This window comes from Rhinoderma darwinii, chromosome 1 (genome assembly GCF_050947455.1).
Source record: "Rhinoderma darwinii isolate aRhiDar2 chromosome 1, aRhiDar2.hap1, whole genome shotgun sequence".
NCBI lineage: Eukaryota > Metazoa > Chordata > Amphibia > Anura > Rhinodermatidae > Rhinoderma > Rhinoderma darwinii.
This window is the reverse complement of record NC_134687.1, coordinates 39,851,355-39,872,737: the sequence shown is the minus strand read 5'-3', so window position 1 is coordinate 39,872,737 and position 21,383 is coordinate 39,851,355. Positions and strand designations below refer to the sequence as shown.

General features: G+C 41.5%; 1 protein-coding gene across 8 annotated transcripts in view; it reads right to left on the bottom strand.

Annotated features, from left to right (window-relative positions):
• Positions 1–2,683: 2,683 nt before the first annotated feature.
• JAKMIP1 (janus kinase and microtubule interacting protein 1) overlaps positions 2,684–21,383 on the bottom strand; it is a 148,217-nt gene continuing 129,517 nt past the window's right edge. For 5 of the 8 annotated variants that reach the window (XM_075857945.1, XM_075857901.1, XM_075857964.1 and 2 more), the window contains 3 exons: positions 13,541–13,606; positions 8,483–8,527; positions 2,685–3,952 (listed from right to left, as the gene is read on the bottom strand). In XM_075857945.1, coding sequence (XP_075714060.1) covers positions 3,920–3,952; positions 8,483–8,527; positions 13,541–13,606 — 144 coding nt within the window. In that variant the 3' untranslated portion in view covers positions 2,685–3,919. Of the gene's footprint in view, positions 3,953–8,482; positions 8,559–13,540; positions 13,607–21,383 lie in introns of all 8 variants that reach the window. The other 3 variants (XM_075857937.1, XM_075857919.1, XM_075857927.1) reach the window with 3 other exon arrangements.

The window sequence follows — 21,383 nt, the reverse complement described above, 5'->3', positions numbered from 1 at the left end:
TATCATGTGCAATGTGTTCGGACATTGATTCATTTTCCTACATCTTTAATATGACCTAGACAGGTCACCCGTAGTCCCTCTATTCCCTTCCACATACTATTAGTGTCATATAATATTACATTACACTGTAAGGCTATGTTCACATCTGCGTCCTGGTTTCAGTTTATGACAGAAACGAAGATGCTACATATGATGGATATCACAGGCGCCTGGCGGACCCCATTGATTTAGCGTTCAGCAGACTGGAGCCTCCGACACAGATGTGAACAGAGGCTAACTAGACGCACTGTAGTAGTGATGACTGTCCCCTGGTCACTTGATTTTGATTCATTGAGATTGATAAATATTTGTTTCCTTCCCCTTCATCCCACATGGGAAGTGACGCAGGTGCCCAGTGTGGGAGCAACATTCGCGCCCGCCGGCCTTTAGTGTTATTCTCTCTCCTTACGTGTGCTAGATTTGAGGCTTTGTATGGTGTTTATGTGTTGTCTTGTGTGGATATGTTTGTCATTGCAGCTGTGTGGTGGGGGAATCCTTGGAGTTGGTGATAAAACTCGCGCAGGCCGTTCATCAGGGGTATGTATCCCCTGAAATTTTAGATGGTGGGTCTCTTCAACTGCTGTATGTGGTTGGTTTGTGGGGCTCCTCCAGGTAGTATCCTTGAGGTCATTAGTGGTTGAAACATGGCGTCTGCAGCTGGTATAGGCGCCTCCCCTGACACGTACGTCATGTTGGAATGCATGTTTTTGGTTATTGTTGGAAGCAAGTGTACTTAGAGGGTAACTAAACTTTCAGAAAACTTCTGACATGTTATAATGACATGTCAGAAATTTTGATCGGTGGGGGTCTGAGCACTGAGACCCCCACCGATCGCTAAAACAAAGCGGCAGAAGTGCTTGGATGAGAGCTGAGCCGCTATGTATCTGATCATCAATTTTCAGAATGCCCGAACAGTTGGTGTACAGGCTCATAGACTTTCTATTGAGCCCGTACACCGACTGCTCGGCTTTCCGAGAAAAGCCAATCGGAGACCAAGCTCACACGAGCGCTTCTGCCGCTTCGTTTTAACGATTGGTGGGGGTCTCAGTGCTCGGACCCCCACCGATCAAAACTTGACATGTCACTATAACATGTCAGAAGTTTTCTGAAAGTTTAGTTACCCTTTACGTATTGTTGAATACTGTATTCATTATCGGTATTTATGGTTAGAATAAATCTTTTATATTCAGTTAGATTTCTCTTAATAAATGCCTCCTGTGGCCAGTCAATTCAGCTAATAATTTCTGAGTTTTAGTTACTAGTGGTAAGGTTAAGGGTTGGTAGGGAACGACTCGACTTACTCAAGTCATGTTGAAAAGTTCTCCTTATGTTCAATACTGAATGTAACCCAGTGATGAATTCCCATGTAATACATGATAGATGACAATGTCCCTGTGGGGATCTGATGATGTCACTCACTGTGCTAGAGAAGGTCAAGTGGCCATAGCCCATGTATCCTGGATTTTGGATAAGGTGAAATTTCAGACTCCGGCTTCGTTCATATCTACGTCAGGGTTCCGTACATGGGTTCCGTCAGACCTTTCCATCAGGGGAAACCATAGCTTTCCCTTTGCATTACCATTGACAATGCTTCCGTTGCAAATGGTTTCAGTTTGTCTCCGTTCCGTAATCTGCTGTGGATGCCAGCAGTGCCACCACAGGACAAATGTGCTAGGTCCTCCTCAGACAGAGACACTTTTGGTGCCCCTTTCTCCCCTCTGATTAATTGATGGAGGTCCCAGATTGGGGACCCCCTCTTATAACTCAGAACACAATAGTAGGGTTACCATAGAACCACTTTAATTATTTTATTATTATGATTATTTTATTAATGAATGTTCTTAATATGCATTAGATCATGATAAGAATAGGCACATTGAGCTTTATAATAGAAGAAGCAATTTTTATGATAATTAAAGAGGATCTGTTATCTCTCCGGAGTCCTGACACGTCTGTTTTAGTAAATAATTGAATTCCACATACAATAATAATTCTGGAGCATATTTTCTTAGAACTCTACGTTGTGCCGTTCCTCTGTTATTCCTGCTGTAATTGAATGAATAAATTGACAACTGGATGTTACTACTCCAATTGTCAACGGGGTGTGTCCCTACACAGTTTAACACCGACAGCACTGATTGGACAATGTAAAAGAGTAACAACACCCCCTATTGACAAGGAGAACGGTAATACCCAGCTGTAAACTTTTTATATATTTCCAGGAGGAGTAATAGAGGAACGGTACTACGCAAAACTGTTATTTTATGTGGAATGAAAGTATTTAATAAAACAGACGTGTTAGGAGAGCAGGCGTGCTTTTTAAATAAGTCTTGCTTATAAGAGTACCTTTCAGATTCCCTAAAATAGAACGAGTAAATTTTGTGAGTCATGTTGGTAAAGAAATTTTAATTTGTCTAATTTAAAAGACTTCGTAAGAGTGCCCGCATGAGCCGCGGTAATTGCAGCATGGTTTTACAGCAAATTGCTGCGGTTTCGTGATGGGTTTTTCATGGTTTAATGTGCATTAACCAAACAAACCCCGCATCTAAAAAAACGCAATGTAAAACTACGGGCAGCTTGATAATCGTCAATTATATATATCCCGATATACAAAACCATGGATTTAATGATAAAACAATCAAGTGTTAATATTTTAGTAAAGCTGCACTTTCTGTATTGGCTATATTGTCAGTAAATGTAAAGTCTAGTATCTTGTTTTTATATCATTATCAATTTTTCTGCTGTTTTACTTACTTTTCAGTCTGTTTTTACTCTGTAATATAGAAAAACACAATATCACTACCTGGAAACTGTCAACAAGCTGCTCTTAATGGATCCATAATGATTTCTTCCTGTGGTTGGACTGCTGGTCCATACAGCCATGCTCAGTAACATTCAGACACCGAGTGAAGATATTAGTATTTCTATGTAATTAGAATATTTCAATACGTTTTGGTGAAATTAAAGGGGTTTTCTGAGAATAAACAATCCTTAGGACAGGCAATCAATGGAGATAAGTGGGTGTCGCTCAAAAGCCCCCCGATCAGCAGAACGAAGGAGCTGTGGTCCCTTCAATAATTATCCAGGCACAGTGGCTCGTCCATACTTTCAGTTGTGTCTGGAACGGCAGCTCAGCCAATTCAAGTGAATGGGACAGAGAAGCAGCACTGAATGAGGTTGAGCTTTGTTCTGTTGATTGATGGGGGGCGTTTTAATTAAGATCTGGTATCTATGCGCGAGTCCTCAGTATGCACATAAGCCACAAGTCGAAAAAAAATAAAACCATAGTAAAATCCTATAGTGGAAACTAGCCTGCATTTTGATGGTTTCCATGTAGAAACAATGTTCTTTCCGATAATGCAGGGAATAGAAATAAACTGGAAATGATGTGACTATATATTACAAGTAGATTCTGCTGACTACATAGTCGACATTACCACAGTGTACCCCACAACATGACTGCCCTATATCCATTGTACGCTCTTTTTTCCAAGTGCAATACATGCAGCCAAGGCAGGTACCTCTTCTGTCTTTTCTTTACGTTCTTTAGTCTTGTTGCAGTTAGCTGGCCTTGTAGATATGGCCCCGCGCTCCTTCCATGAAAGGTTTCCTTAGGGCCACGCAGAACTGGGTTTCCATCGCATGTAAGAAAACAGTCTTCCAATACATATGTAATCATTTTTTATTTACTTATCGTTTCATCCATTTTATTAGAGTCTCTGTATAGCAGGACTATATTGTAGCTGTACAACAAATTTAGTCCAATTAAAAACTAAATTATTAGAAAACGGATCATTTCAGGATTTGTCTGGCGTTTCCAGCCAGGCCCAAGACTAAAAAATAAAATGAAATCAGTGTCTGTTTTGGCAGTGGCAGAATATCAGATGTTCGTCCCATGTGCTCTTTTCAAACCCTAAAAAAAAGAAATTGAAATGTTTAAACAATCATTTGTAGAATTAGCGACTCGTTGCAGTCTGAAGCACATTATACTTCTAAACACACCCCTTTATATTCATCACACCCAAAAACTTTCATTGCATTTATCATTTAAAAGGGAACTCCACCTAGATTTATCTTCTGTCATGCCGGAAGAAAACATCGGTCGGGTCGGGAACCATCTCGGATTCCCAAAATTATCAGGAATCGGGATTGTTCATAGATTTCCGTCACTTGTTAATCAATGGGGCTGAATCTTTAGATTTACAGTTATGGAAGTACGTAGTGCCAAGAGGTTTTGGACTTAGGTTTGGGAGCTGGGACCCAATGTGCACTCTTTGTTATAAAGGGCTACCGAAATAATAATAATGGAGCCCAATCTTCCAGTAATATCTCTCCAAGCAGAGCTCAATAAGTTCACAGACTGTACAGAGCACAAATGACCCCTTAATTTGGGAAATATTGGAGTTCTTAGCACATCGACGCCTCTTTGATGTCCCATTCTGACATTTCATCTATAGACACATTAAGGTGAACTGTCCCTTTAAAAGACATATGGTTTGCCTAGCAATGCTGAAACATTCTTCTTCAGTGACTACTGCGTCTGTGGATAGCATGAGCACTACAGTAGTCACAGGAAACCACTAAATGAATGATCCTAGTAACTACTGGTGTCCAGTGTCTTTATATTAGCCTAGAAAACAGCAAAAATAGTGAAGCAGAATAGAAAGCCCCAAGCCCCCTTTTGAGTGGAGTTACTCTTTAAATGTAAAGTACCAACAAACTTATTTACAACATGCAGTATGGAGAGGTTTAGTCAGTGGGGGACAGGCAGCTTCAGGATCGGAAGGCAGGAACATACCGGCCATAGAAGCAGGTCACTGAGTAACTAGGGGGCATGTGCAAGGGAAGGGGGGGGGGGGTCTCCAATGCAAACTGGTCCCTGGTGCATGGAGACACCCCACTTACAGACCACCATTAACCCTTTAATGACCAGGCCTGGAAAGGCCTTAATGACTAGCTACATTTATTCATTTTTGCCTCTCTGAATTTCAGCAGCTATAACTCTTATTTTTACAATGACGTGACTGAAGCTTTGTTTAATGTGGGAAAAATTATATATTTTTTCCTGCGCAGTTTGGGGGTACGAAGAAGTTACTGTGTAATGTTTTTTGCGGCTTGAATAAAGAAAAAAGTGATTTTTGCAATTTTTTTTTTTTTTTATACCGTTCATGTTTTACGTGAAATTAAATACATTTTTCAGGTTATTACAAGTAGATACCTAATATGTGTCGTTTTTTTTGGTGTATATGTAATGCATAAAAAAATAAAATATATTTTATGCTAAATAATGACTTTTTAGTGGACATTTTTTTATTTTTAAAAATTTTAGTTACATTTTTTTTTTAATCTCATGAACAGATAACTTAATGATTTTATTTTAAACTTTTAATGTATTTACATACTCCTGTACTATAACCTGAAAAAGGCTCACTTAGAGCCGAAACGTTGCTGGTGTCTGTACTATGGGACAATAAAAAGATTAGCGTTTCTGGAATGCTGACATCATTGCTTCTTCTTACTGTGAATACATTACACTTTGTCACTAGAACACAGGCTGCTGTTAGGTGAAACACAGTGTGCCCTAACAGCAGGCTTAGAGAATAGACAGCCCTGGGGTCCTTTCTAGGTACCCAGGGCTGACTACAGAAGGTTCCCCAAGTCTGATTGCGTCATTGGGTTTCCAGTGACGCGATCGATAAGGGGAGTCCCGTTTAATCATGCCGTTATCACAAACCACAGCAACCAAAGGGTTAAAAAGCTGGGGTTGGAGTTAACGCAGATCCCAGCTTTATTCACAAGGCTTCTCTAAGCTCAGGGGCTGTTAGTAACAACTCCTGCTTATAGAATGAGCACTAATAAGCCTTTTCTACAGTGACACCAATAGACTCCAGACCTGCACCGCCTGATGTCAAAAGGCAGTAGGCAGTCATGAAAGTGTTAAAAACTGGTGATAAGCATTGAAACTGAGCTTTTGCTCATTCGTTGTGCAGGTCGCAGACACCTATTGGCCCGAGGATTGTGTGCATATCTGCTCATGGCAAGGTTTTCAGATATAGGTCAAAGACAAGGTAAGTTAGATAAACAATTCTAGGCACTACATGGCACCAGTGGAACACAGTATGGCACCATCCATGTGGGTACTGTATGGCACTATTCAAATGGTTAATATTTGGCACTACTTATGTGTGCACTTTGTAGAACTAGTCGTAGGAGCACTGCAAGGAACTTTTAATATAGCGCTATACATGTACAGTAGATTCTGCACTGTATGGCACTTTATTAAGGAGTCCTGGCCAAAAGTTTTGAAACTGACATTTTGGTTTTCACAACGTTTTCTGCTTCAGTTTTTATAGTGGCAATTTGCATTAACTTTAAATTGTTATGAAGAGTGAACAGATAATTTGCAATTAATTGTAAAGTTATTCCTTGCCATGAAAATTAACTTAATCACATAAACCCCATTTGCACTGCATTTCAGCCCTGCCAACAAAATGACCTGCTAACAATTTCAGTGATCTTCTTGAGCAAGTGTTAACGAAGACAAATCAGCTGATATCACTCTGTCATGCTAATTTAATTATAACAGCAGAATGGTTGCTTAAAATGGGGTTGGTGCTTGAAATCATTGTCTTCTTCTGTTAACCATGGTTACCTCCAAGGAAACACATGCAGTCATCATTATTTTGCATCACAAAGGCTTTACTGACAAGGACATTGCTGCTTGCAAGATTGCCCCTAATTCAACCATTTATTGGATCATCAAGTACTTCAAGGAGAGAGGTTCAATTGCTGTGAAGAAGGCTTCAAAGTGCCCAAGAAAGTCCAGCAAATCCCAGGACCGTCTCCGGGATCGGTTCACACTAGTGCAGAGCTTGCTCAGGAATCAATGCAGGTGTCAATGCATCTGCACGCACAGTGAGGCGAAAGCTTTTGCAGACAGGCCTGGTGTCAAGAAGGGCAGCATAGGAGTCACTTCTCTCCTAGAAAAACATTAAGGACTGACTTACAGGAAGTACAGGGATTGGACTGCAAAGGACTGGGGTAAAGTTATTTTCTCTGATGAAGCCTTCAGACTGTTTGGGATATCTGGAAGAATGATTGTCCGGAGAAGAAAAGTTGAGCGCTACCATGAGTCCTGTGTCATGCCAACAGTAAAGCATCCTGAGACCATTCATGTGTGGGTTTGCTTTTCATCCAAGGGAGTGGGCTCACGCACAATTTTGCCTAAGAACACTTCCATGAATAAAGAATGGTATCTAAACTTCCTCCAAGAGAAACTTCTCCCAACGATCCAGGAGCAACTTGGTGATGAACAACGCTTTCTCCAGCATGATGGAGCACCATGTCACAAGGCAAAAGTGATAACTAAGTGGCACGGTAAAGAAAACATTGACATTTTGGGTTCATGGCCAGAAAACTCCCCAGATCTCAATCCCATTGAGAACCTGTGGTCAATCCTCAAAAAGTGGGTGGGCAAACAAAAACACAGAAATTGTGATCAACTCCAAGCATTGATTAGGCAAGAATGGGTTGGCATCAGTCAGGATTTGGCCCAGAAGCTGATATCCAGCACGCCAGGGCAAATTGCAGAAGTCTTGAATAAGAATGGTCAACACTGTAAAAATTTAGTCTTTTCATAAACTTAATGTATTTATCAATAAAAGTTTAAAAACGTATGAAATGCTTATAATTGTACTTCAGTATACCATAGAAACATCTGACAAAAAGATCTAAAAACACTGAAGAAGCAAACGTTGTGAAAACCACAATTTGTGTCAGTCTCAAAACAGAACAGGACTGTACAGTGTATACTATTTTTATGGGCACTGCATGACTACTCATACAGTATAGAAGAAAGAGAGAGCAGCAGCACATCACAGTCCCAAAATTCATGGAGCAGAATTCTACCAATACTTCATGCATCCGGTGCACGCAGTATGAGAATTGTAGCCTAACAGCTCCAAACAGACATCGAGAGAAGGAAAACTGCAAACTTGTATTGAAGGTATCAAAAAAAGGCACAAAAACTTTTATTTCACCATCAACATTTTTTTGATACCTTCAATACAAGTTTGCAGTTTTCCTTCTCTTACTCATACAGTATAGGCACTGTATGGCATTCTTTATATATTGGCATTGTACAGTATGGCATTATTTATATATAGGGACTTGTAAGGCATTATCTAAGTCTTTTATGTACTTTATTTCTGGTCAGTGCGAGAGACTATTTATCTGGGCATTGTGTAGCGCCTTTTGCTTCCTCTATGGGACCCCTCCTGTTCTGGATAGAGATATTCCAAGAGCCTGGATACACGCTGACATCTAGAACATTATTTACATGTTATATGCATTGAAACGTTTGTTACATATGTAACCGCATGTATATAACCTATAAACAACGATGCAACATTTATTCAGAAACGGTGGAATTATAAATACCCACCATGAATGTTGGCTGGAATAGATCGTCAAGGCCACACAATGAATGCTAGTGAGAAAAACAAAAAAAGGAACAAAAACTATAAAATAAGATCAAAATAAAACAGAAAAAAAAAAGAAAAAGGAAAATGCAGTGAGAGGTGGAGAATTATACCACAAAATGACACATAATATTCCTACACAGAAGAATAGTAATGTGGTTCAGTATCATCTTCTTCTAACAAAGCTACTGCATCTTATGCTTACATACGGGGAACATTTCTCAAATTAAGGACTTGTCTAAAGAACATTTCTCCCCTAAAATAAGAAAAACCCAGTGAATATAAGTCCTTAATTTGTCCGCCTCTGTCAAGTCACCCGCTACATCCAAGGACACCCCTGGAAATGCCTTTTTTTATGCAAATTTAAATATGAACCACCTGTGTTGAGGTCCGGTGCGCAGGACAGTCCGTGAAAAATAGGACTGTTGGCAAGTATGCCGTTCACACTCCACACTGGAATAGGCAAAAACTATGAGCTCACCACATTTAGGGGATGTTCACCCAGTTTTATTACTTTGTAGCAAATACCCAAATCACAGATATTCTACAGAACAATGTTTGTTTAATAGTTGGACACTCTGGCTACGTGGAACATATTGTACCTTAAACCAATAAAATGAAATGATTTCAAATTTATTTTTTTCAAGTGGTGAAAATAATTCTGGATTCACTCAATGATGAATAAAATGTAGAATCGTCGACAACAAAAATCACAAGTTTTACTTTGTTGCTCCTTTTGTTAGGACGTCCCTCATTTTTTGAGGCTTGGATTCATGAATGATCAACAATATTCTACTTCCAACTTTCCTGAGGAGCAGTTATACAGGCTGGAGCCATGTCATGGAACAATTGAGTTGATGCCTTTCCTGGAGAAAATCTTTAACACTCTGCTTTGTGGCAAGACGCAATATCATCCGGAAAAATGACTTCATCATCACCAAACCTGTTTTCTATCAATGGAATAAGAAAAGTGTCAACATTTCTGAGTTCCCCTGAGCACTGACAGTTGAGGTGATGATTGCCGTCTATCCTGTTCCTTTACCGGACATGAAATCCTATGACTGGGTTCACACGACCTATTTTCAGGCGTAAACGAGGCGTATTATGCCTCGATTTACGGCTGAAAATACGGCTACAGTACGTCGGCAAACATCTGCCCATTCATTTGAATGGGTTTGCCGACGTACTGTGCTGACGACCAGTAATTTACGCGTCGTCATTTGACAGCTGTCAAACGACGACGCGTAAAATGACTGCCACGTCAAAGAAGTGCAGGACACTTCTTTGAAACGTAATTTGAGCCGTTTTTCATTGAAGTCAATGAAGAGCAGCTCAAGATTTACGAGCGTCAAAGATGCCTCGCGTAATGCGAGGAGGAGCTTTTACGTCTGAAACGACGCAGCTGTTTTCTCCAGAAAACAGTCTGTCTTTTCAGACGTAAAAGCCACTTATCGTGTGCACATACCCTTAATCATAAATGAGCGGATAAATGTGACTCTTCAGGCAGTAATCTTTATAGGTTTCATTAGAACGGTACCAGACAATAGTTCCAGCTTCATCTCCTTGGTCATCGCAGATTCCGGATTAATCACTGAACACGAAGTCTCCCAGCAGGCACAGCTGCCAGGTTACCTTTGCTACATGCTGTACGGTTCCTGGATCGCCACACTGCGTGCCGGAGAACTCCCTTCTGTGGCTGGGTCTGCCCGTAGGGCACGCGCATTCACTTCCTTCATCTTATAGGGCCAAAGCACGAACCCAAATCCTTCCCCAGCCAATCACCAGGTATATTAGTCTGTTTCACTGGACACACACTGCCTGAGCAACTTCGGTGCAACCTAGTTGTGTTCTGCAAAGGTTCCGGTTTGCATCCGGATTCCAGTCCAATCTGTTATCAGCCTGTATCCAGCTATCCGCTACAAGCCTGTATTTAGCTCTCTGTTATCAGCCTGTATCCAGCTATCCGCTACAAGCCTGTATTTAGCTCTCTGTTATCAGCCTGTATCCAGCTATCCGCTACAAGCCTGTATTTAGCTCTCTGTTATCAGCCTGTATCCAGCTATCCGCTACAAGCCTGTATTTAGCTCTCTGTTATCAGCCTGTATCCAGCTATCCGCTACAAGCCTGTATTTAGCTCTCTGTTATCAGCCTGTATCCAGCTATCCGCTACAAGCCTGTATTTAGCTCTCTGTTATCAGCCTGTATCCAGCTATCCGCTACAAGCCTGTATTTAGCTCTCTGTTATCAGCCTTTATCCAGCTATCCGCTACAAGCCTGTATTTAGCTCTCTGTTATCAGCCTGTATCCAGCTCTGATATCAGTCTGTATCCAGCTATCCGCTACAAGCCTGTAATTAGCTCTCCGTTATCAGCCTGTATCCAGCTCTCTGTTATCAGCCTGTATCCAGCTCTCTGTTATCAGCCTGAATCCAGCTATCCGCTACAAGCCTGTATTTAGCAATCTGTTATCAGCCTGAATCCAGCTATCCGCTACAAGCCTGTATTTAGCTCTCTGTTATCAGCCTGTATCCAGCTACCCAGTGCCAGTATGCATCCTGCTACCACCTACCAGTTTGTATCCTGTTACCCGCCATCAGTCTGCATCCTGCTGCCTACTGCCAGCCTGTATCCAAGTACATGAGACGAGCCTGAGGTTGTCTACCTGTTTCGAACTATAACTTTCTAATTTTTACTCAACTGCCAAAGTATCATCTGCCACTGCCTGGAGTATTATACTATTGTATCCTAGTCCGCTAGGCCAGCCGCTACTCACACTGGGTCACCTCAAAAGGTAGCGACCTGGTAGCCTCCCCTCAGCAAAGTATGGGGCTTAAAGGGTGAAGACCGGGGAGGCTACTTAGATAACGCCCTTAGAGGTGGCCCCAAGTCAAACCGGCGGAGTAGTCCAGTGGGTCAACAACCCGCTGCTTTTAAAGTGTAGCTAAACATTTGACAAACTTCTGACACATCATAGTGACATGTCAGAAGTTTGGTTTGTCGGGGGTCCGAGCATTGAGACCCCCACCAGTCGCTAGAACGAAGCAGCTAAAGCACTCGTGTGGGCGCTCAGCCGCTTTTTGTCTTTTCGGCTCTTTCCGGAAAGCCGAAGTATCGGAGTACGGGCTCATAGACTTTCTATTGAGTCCATACACCAATACATATATTTCCGGAAAAAGCCGAACAGACAGGAAGCGGCTGAGCACTCACACGATCACCTCAGCTGCTTTGTTCTAGCGATTGGTGGGGGTCTCAGAGCTCGGACCACCGCCAATCCAAACTTCTGACATGTCACTATGATGTGTCAGAAGTTTGTCAAACGTTTAGCTACACTTTAACAATTTGTTTTGTTCGTCTTATATTTTCAAAACATATTGCTTTAAGGCCTAGTTCACACAGAGTTTTTTTGCAGGCATTTCCTTCAGAAATTTTGAGTCAGATTTTGACCAACCTGCACTTGCTTTGTCGCGTTGTTTTTTAGGGTTTTTCGCTGCGTTTTTTGGCCACGGCCATTGAGCGCCACGTGCATAAAACTCAGCGAAAACCGCTTTCTATGTCTCCCATTGATATCAATGGGAGGACAGAGACGGGACCCCAGGAAGAAAGAGCATGTTGCTTTTTCCTCCCACAAGCATTTTTTCCCACTCGCAGGGAAAAAACGCCTCCGCTTCCCATTGAAATCAATGGAGGAGATTTCAGACGTTTTTTGGCTCGGTTTCCGCTTCAAAAACAGAGCCAATAAACTCTGTGTGAACTAGGCCTACATTTTTTATCGTCACACACTGACGCCTACCTTGGTCTACCTGTATGCTTTCCTTTTATGTTTTAAATTTTGTTTATACTTGCGCCAAATTTTACACACAGCTGAGCGGGAACAACCAATATCTTTATCCGCTCTACGTGTTGGATTTCCATCTTGATGGCGTTTCATAATCTTTTCCATTATTTCAATTGACATCTCTCTTGTTGGGGCCATGTTTGCTTTCAATTAGCGAAGTCCAACTGCTGGTAAGCGCTCCCTTTTAGCTGCAGACTGATTTGCATTTTTAGACCTGTATCAGTATTTGTTTTAGAAATGCAAATTACAAGGTGATTCCATAATTTTTTCCTCAACATTGAGTAATTCCATGATTTCTTTCCTCTACTTGATCTGGGAAAAATATGCCATTAATTAAAATCAGCTCATTTCATTTGTTTGAGGAATGTTTCACTAAGCCGGAAGGTTCAGCTACAAATGGGTCCACTCTTAATTTTGTTTAATTTTGGTTAAGGCCTCCAATTTCTCGGGAAACAAATTCAATACAATATCGCGACGTGCTAACAAAACCCTTGACAGGCTGTAACTCACATCACAACCACTGGGTGGCCACACACAGACACATAATATACACATCTCGTGACAGAATATCGCAAAATCAGGTTTGATTTTTTTTTTTTTAAAGTTGGTCATCTCGCGGGCTCCCATCTCAGGATATGTTGAGATATGAGAAAAGGTAACAAACAAACCATGCTTTGTGTCATTCGTTTTGTTTATGACAACTTGACAGTAGGGGGTGACTCAAGGACTTATATCTACCGCTGATATTTCTTTCCTTTAATTCTAGAAGGGGTGCACTTCTACATGTTATGCTACACATAATATACATTATTATTTATATAAAATGCAACATGCATGTTTAGGAGAAGAGGGATAAGAGGACATATTGCCAGGTTTTATAAGGAACTGTAAAGAGCCATTTTAATACTGACTGTATATAAGAACATGGGATTACTGCTCTATTGCAGCTTATTTATGTATATATGCAATACTGCACACAGCCATGTTCTATAGACACAATGCATCTCTGTTGCTAGGGATCGATGACTCCACTTCTAATCTGCTTGGTAAATTTGGAGTTTGCTCAGTGCATCCTAATGGCTCCATTTACTGTATTACACATCAGCAGTCCAGGCACATAACAAAACCAACCTCACATAATAACCTGAATACATAAGAACAGCCAAGAACTAGCCAGACTTATATACCTTTTCCTCTATTTCTTTGAGTTGTTGTTTTTGATGTTCTATCCTGTCTTCAAGTTCACGGATTCTCTATGGAAGAGAAGGTGAAGAGCAAACATAAGACATTTATATTTGTTGTGTTTTTCTGGTCTTAAATGAAGAACTAGTAATACTAGTATTATGCAAGAAAAGATAATAATACTTAGGAGAGTTGGAATAAGACCAGAGGTCACGTATGTCATTGGGATCCATGCAAATAGGTGGCTCCAGTTCCAACTGGCTCCATCCACCTACCCATGGGCAGTGTGCTCAGTCTATGCAAGCATGACTATGGCGGCATATCAATGAACCTGGCTGAGAGTGACACATCTCTATTTTAAGAGATGGTAAGGACAACATAGGACAAGTATTGGGTCAAACTGTCCTGGGATAAGGAGGAGGTGTTCAGAGTGGGGACTTTAACCAGCATCAGGGAGATAATGAACAAGCCTGAAGACCCAAAGAGAAGAATAGACTTGTTCACGTGAACAAGTGTCAAATCGGCCGTGAAAAACAGCCACTTTACATGGCCGATATGCATCCTTGCGGGATTCGATTTCACAGATCCGCCTTAGAGTTGAGTCTACTCAGGGATCTGTAAACACGGGCAAAAGTAGGACATGTCCTATTTTATCACGGCCGTTCCCACGGACAGGTAAAAAAACGTCCTTGTGAATAGCCTCATAGAAGTACATTGATTTTAATACATCCATGTGACGGCCGTGAACAAAACGTCCGTCACACGGCTGTTTATCCCATTCTTGTGAATAAGGCATAATGGGTACGGACAATGGTACGGATTGCACCTTATTTAGGAAACAGAGGTGATCCGTTTTGGACAATCCCTTTTTGTTAGAAGGGTGCACCAATGATAAGCTGATCATAGGGTGTCCCACTGCTGGGATAGACAGCAATCAGCTATAAACTCTTTTGGAACAATGGAAGCTTGTTCACTTTCCTTCCAGCATCACCACAGGAGAAATTCAGCATTACCCAGTATCTATTGAAATCAATGGGGTATCCATGTAATGGATGGTCATGCTGGGTCCTCCAGAAGAAGAGACACTCTTTGCAGCAGTTCTAAACTCTTGGTAATAGATGAGGTTCCTGAATGGAAGGTATTTAAAAAGGGGATTTCTTATCCAGACAACCCTTTAAATGTGAACGTCCGACAGTCAAAAGGTATAAAAAAAAAAGTATGGCTGACAAACTGTCATATGATTGGCTAAACATCTCAAGTAAAAAAAAGTCAGACCTTTCTGGTCTGGGGCTCCTGCATAGCTGATTTCCATTGGCAATTGGAATAATATCTGAAAATTAATTAAACCCACCGGCCAATTTAGAAAACGATGAACAAAAAAATATTTGCATTTCACTGTGGATAAAATTGAGAGAGATCCCACACTTGCCCACTCCCTATATCAGTCAGAGCGGAGATCCACTGCAAAGAGCATCTCTCCCTCCGGAGGACACATTTTGGCCCCATGTTAAACTTTATAGGAATTAGCACTCACTAGCAGCTTTCTCTGCCTTGAACTCCTGATCATAGAAAGTCTCAGCACTGAGTTCCGCACGCACCTGAATATCCTCGAAAAGACTTTTACATAGATAGTGACTGCCAAAAACGGACAACCCTGCCATGATATGCCATCAATGTGTGATCAAGGGGGATCAGACTGTTGGGATCCTTTAGCGATCACTAATAAGACCATGGCGATCCCTGGTGTTTTATCTGTTACTTTGCAGCTTTTGTCAATGGACTATGTCTGGAATACAAGACACAGTGCCGGTTTAGGAGCTTCAATGTAGGGCATATGGCTGTCATAAAGCACAAAGCCGCTAAGAAAGAGACACTCTCACCCATCTGGCCCGTCCGTGTATTACATAGCATGTAATACTACATTAGGTGGCAGCTGCAGGGAAAATGTATGGGCCTTTGCAGCTTCCCCCGGTAACAGCTAATGAGATGTGATGAGACAGCATGTGGCTCTGTGGTTAGCACGGTTGTCTTGCTAATGGGATTCTGGGTCCAAATCTCAGCAAGGACAACATTTGAATGGAGTTTATATATTCTCCCTGTGTTTGTGCGGGTTTCCCTCCACACTTCAAAAAACATATTGATAGCTTAAAGGGGTTGTCCCTAAATACACATGTATCCCCTATCCACAGCGATAAGGGGAACGGGGAACCCAAAGTCCCCTGAAGTGCTCCATTAGAAGCTTGGGACTTCCGGGGTCTGTGTCCGGCTTGTGTGTCCGGCAGCTCCATTCATTTCTATGGAGCTGGCGGACACATACCCCGGAAGTCTGTGGGTAGGGGATACATGTGTTTTGAATACGGGATACATGTGGATAGGGGATACATGTGTTTTGTGGGACAACCCCCTTAATTGGCTTCCATAGATGGAGGAATTAGATTGTGAGCCCCATTGGGGAAAGAGACTGATGTGAATGATGACAATCTTTGTACAGTGCTGCAGAATATGTTGGTGATATATAAGCAACAGCAAATTGAATAATAATAATAATAATAATAAATTCTTTAATGTAAAACAATGAATACAAATAATGTAGTGCAAAGTGTTCAGATGGCAACTAGTGCAACTACGTTGGGTTTCTACAGATGTATTCAGTGAAACCGTTGCCCCCTCTCCAGCTCAGACTTGCTGCATCTCTTGCTGAATAAAGGGCATTAGCTGGTGGGTAATGCTATTTGCAAACTGCTACTTAACCCCTTCCCGACATTTGACGTACATGTACGTCATGGAAAGTACTGACTTCCCGCATCTTGCCGTACATGTACGTCAAACGTTTGGCACCGGCTCAGAAGCTGAGCCGGTCCCATCATCACCGGATCTCAGCTGTATCTTACAGCTGACATCCGACTGTAACGGCGGGGACCGAAATTAGCTTCGATCCCCGCCATTAACCCCTTAAGTGCAGCGCTCAAACGCGATCGCTGCACTTAAGGTGTTTGCAGCTCATCGGAACCCCAGTAATGAAATTGCCGGGGTTCCGGTGGCTGCAATGGCAACCGGAGGCCTAATACTGGCCTCCCGGTCTGCCTAGCACCGAAGCCGGTCAAGATCCGCCCGGCGGCGGAGCCTGATCGGCTTCCGTAGCTGCCGGCAAGATGGCGCCGGGTCAGGAGCTGATCCGGCGTCATCAGCGGTGGAAGTCAGCTGTACTGTACAGCTGACATCCACCTGTAACGGCAGGAACCGGAGCTAGCTCCGATCCCTGCCATTAACCCCTTCGATGCAGCAATCGAAAGCGATTGCTGCATCGTAGCGGTTACAAGCAGATCGCCAGCCCTGACAGGCAATCGGGACTGGCGACTGCTGTTATGGCAACAGGAGACACAATGGTCTCCTGCTCTGCCATTACGGAAGCCGATTTAGGCCCCGCCGGGAGGCGAAGCCTAAACGGCTTGCTGTCAGTGAATGACTGACAGATCTAATACATTGCACTACATAGGTAGTGCAATGTATTAGAAAAAAAAAAATCTGACCGTTGGACCTTCAAGTCCCCTAGTGGGACTTGAGAAAAAGTGTAAAAAAAGTATAAAAAAGTGTAAAAAAAAGTGCAAAAAATAAAAGTTTGAAAACAATAAAAGTTTCAAGTAATCAAATAACACACAATCCCCCTTTTACTCTTATCAAGTCCTTTATTATTGAAAAATAATAATAAACCATATGTATTTGGTATCGCCACGACCGTAACGACCGGAGGTATCAAAATATTATATTATTTATTGCACGCGGTGAACAGCGTAAAAAAAACCCGTAAAAAACGTTACCAGAGTTTCTGTTTTTTAGTCACTTTGCCCTACAAATATTACAATAAAAAGTGATCAAAAAGTCGCACGTATCCAAAAATGGTACCTATAAAAACTATAGCTCGTCCCGCAAAAAACAAGCCCTCATACAACTCCGTCGACAAAAAAATTAAAACGTTATGGTTCTCACAACTTGGCGACAGAAAAAATACATTCTTTTTACAAAAGTAATTTTATTGTGCAAAAAGTTGTAAAACATAAAAAAGTTCTATAAATGAGGTATCGCCGGAATCGTACTGACCCGCAGAATAAAGGTAACATGTAGTTTATAATGCGTGGTGAACTCTGTATAAAAAAAAACCAAAAAAAGCTGTGCCAGAATTGCGTTTTTTGGTTTACCTGGCATCCCAAAAAATAGGATAAAAGGTGATCAAAAAGTCACATGTACCCCAAAATGGTACCAATAATAACTACAGCTCGTCCCGCAACAAACCAGCCCTCATACCGCTACGTCTATGAAAAATAAAATTAGTTATGGCTCCAATAAGTCAGGAAATAAATAAATATGCAGTTGTGCCCGAGGAGAACATTTCTTCTGTTTCAAGAGGCGATTTATCAAGGACCTAAAATTGGGGAACCAGGAAGGGAGGGCCCAATCATATCCGATGGAAGCGACGGTGCCCGTATTATACCAGGATAATACTTTCCCAGCAAAATTCCCCAAACTACAAAGGCGCGGAGTGTGGACCAAAAGGGGGATAAGAAATGACACCATTTATCAGTGCGACACCGGCCTGTGCAGAAAGGATTGCTTCACAGCGTAACACACATCTATGGATTATTTTTATTTTTTTATACCACCTGACTATGCCCCTTATATACTCCGCCCCGCTTACATGTACCCCCACATTATAAAACACCAGCAATACTCAAACAAATATAGTACCAAGCAAAATCCGCTCTCCAAAAGCCAAATGGTGCTCCCTCGGCCCTGAACCCTACAGCGTGCCCAAACAGCAGTTTCCTTCAACATATATGGCACCGTCATACCCGTGAGAACCCTTTTAACAATTTTTGTGGTGTGTGTCTCCAGCGTCATAAGCTGGGCATGACATATTTGCCACTGAATGGCATATCTAGGGAAAAATATAAATTTTTAATTTGCACCATCCGCAGCGCATTCATTTATGGAAAAGACCTGTGGGGTGAAAATGCTCACTACACCCCTTAATAAATGCCTTGAGGGGTGCAGTTCCATAATGAGGTCACTTATCAGGGGTTTCTTTTTATTATTTCACATCTGAGCCTCTGCAGTTGTGAACCAATACTTTGTAAATCGCCAAATTAGGCCTCCACTCCGCATGGTACTCTTCACTTCTGAGCCCTGTCATATGTCCAGACAAAAGATTAGGGCCACATGTAGGGTGTTTCTAAAACCGGGAAACACCGCATAATAATTAGAGAGCTGTCTTGTTATGGTGGCACAAGCCGGGCACCACATATTGGCATATCTATGGAAAAAAATCCCATTTTCACTCTGCAACATTGAGCGCACACTAATTTCTACAAAACACCTGCAGGGTTAAAATGCTTACTACACCCCTTGGTAAATGCATTGAGGGGTGTAGTTTACAAAATGGGGTCACTTCTGGGGGGTTTCCACTGTTTTGGGCCCACAGGTGCCCAGAAACCAATCCAGCAACATCTGCACTCCAAATGGCGGTCCTTCCCTTCTGAGCCCTGCCGTTTGCCCAAACAGCAGTTTATGACCACATATGGGGTATTGCCGTACTCGGGAGAAATAGCTTTACAAATGTTGGGTTCTTTTTTTCCTTTATTTGTTGAGAAAATGAAAAAATTTGCGCTAAAGCTACGTCTTATTGAAGAAAAAGGACTGTTTTTATTTTCACTGCCTAATTCTAATAAATTCTATGAAACATCTGTGGGGTCAAAATGCTCACTACACCCCTAGATGCATTCTTCAAGAGGTGTAGTTTCCTAAATGGAGTCCCTTTTTGGGCGTTTTCATTGTTTTGTCCCCTCAGGGGCTTTGCAAATGTGACCTGGCCTCCGCAAATCATTCCTGCTAAATGTGATCTCAAAAAGTCAAATAGTGCTCTTTCCCTTCTAAGCCCTGCCGTGTGTCCAAACAGCCGTTTATTACCACATGTGGGGTATTGTTTTACTCGGGAGAAATTGCTTTACAAATTTTGTGGTGCTTTTTCTCCTTTAGTCCTTCTGGAAATGAGAAAAAATTAGCTAAACCTACATTTTCTTTGAAAAAATGTAGATTATTATTTTCAGGGCCTACTTCCAATAATTTCTGCAAAAAAACTGTGGTGTCAAATCGCTCACTATACCCCTAGATAATTTCCTCAATGGGTGTTGTTTCCAAAATGGGGTCACTTGTGGGGGGTTTCCACTGTTTTGTCCCCTCAGGGGCTTTGTAAATGTAACATGGCCTCCGCAAACCATTCCTGCTAAATTTGAGTTCCAAAAGCCAAATGGCGCTCTTTCCCTTCTCAGCCTCGCCGTGTGTCCAAACAGCCGTTTATTACCACATGTGGGGTACTGTTTTACTCGGGAGAAATTTCTTTACAAATTTTATGGTGATTTTTCTCCTTTAGTCCTTGTGGAAATGAAAAAAAATTAGCTAAACCTACATTTTATTTGAAAAAATGTAGATTTTCATTTTCACAGCCTACTTGCAAAAATTTCTGCAAAAAACCTGTGGGGTCAAAATGCTCACTATACCCCTAGATAATTTCCTCAAGGGGTATAGTTTCCAAAATGGGGTCACTTGTTTGGGGTTTTCACTGTTTTGTCCCCTCAGGGGCTTTGTAAATGTGACATGGCCTCCGCAAACCATTCCTGCTAAATGTGAACTCCAAAAGCCAAATGGCGCTCTTTCCCTTCTCAGCCACGCCGTGTCTCCAAACAACCGTTTATTACCACATGTGAGGTATTGTTTTACTCGGGAGAAATTGCTTTACAAATTTTGCGGTGCTTTTTCTCCTTTAGTCCTTGTGGAAATGAGAAAAAAAATCGCTAAACCTACATTTTCTTTGAAGAAATGTTGATTTTAATTTTCACGGCCTACTTCCAATAATTTCTGTAAAAAACCTGTGCGGTGAAAATGCTCACTACACCCCTAGATAATTTCCTTGAGGTGTCTAGTTTCCCAGATGGGGTCACTTTTGGGGGATTTTGACTGTTTTGGCACCGCAAGAGCCCTTCAAACCTGACATGGTGCCTAAAATATATTCTAACAAAAATAAGGCCCCAAAATCCACTAGGTGCTCCTTTGCTTCTGAGGCCGGTGTTTCAGTCCAGTAGCACGCTACGGCCACATGTGGGATATTTCCTAAAACTGCAAAAACTGGGCAACAAATATTGAGTTGCATTTCTCTGGTAAAACCTTCTGTGTTATAAAAAAAATTGTATTAAAAATGTATTTCTGCAGAAAAATATGAAATTTGTAAATTTCACCTCTACTTTGCTTTAATTCCTGTGAAATGTTTAAAGGGTTAAGACATTTTCTAAATGCTGTTTTGAATACTTTGAGGGGTGAAGTTTTTAAAATGGGGTGACTTTTTTGGGGTTTCTAATATATAAGGCCCTCAAAACCACTTCACAACTGAACTGGCCCCTGTAAAAATAGCCTTTTGAAATTTTCTTGAAAATGTGAGAAATTGCTGCTAAAGTTCTAAGCCTTGTGAGGTCATAGAAAAATAAAAGGATGTTCAAAAAACGATGCCAATCTAAAGTAGACATATGGGGGATGTTAATTAGCAACAATTTTGTGTATTATAACTGCCTGTCTTACAAGCAGATACATTTAAATTGAGAAAAATGCTAATTTTTGCAATTTTTCGCTAAATTTTGGTGTTTTTCACAATTAAATACTGAACATATCGAGCAAATTTTGCCAGTAACATAAAGTCCAATGTGTCACGAGAAAACAATCTCAGAATCGCTTGGATAGGTGAAAGCATTCCGGAGTTATTACCACATAAAGTGACACATGTCAGATTTGAAAAATGAGGCTCTG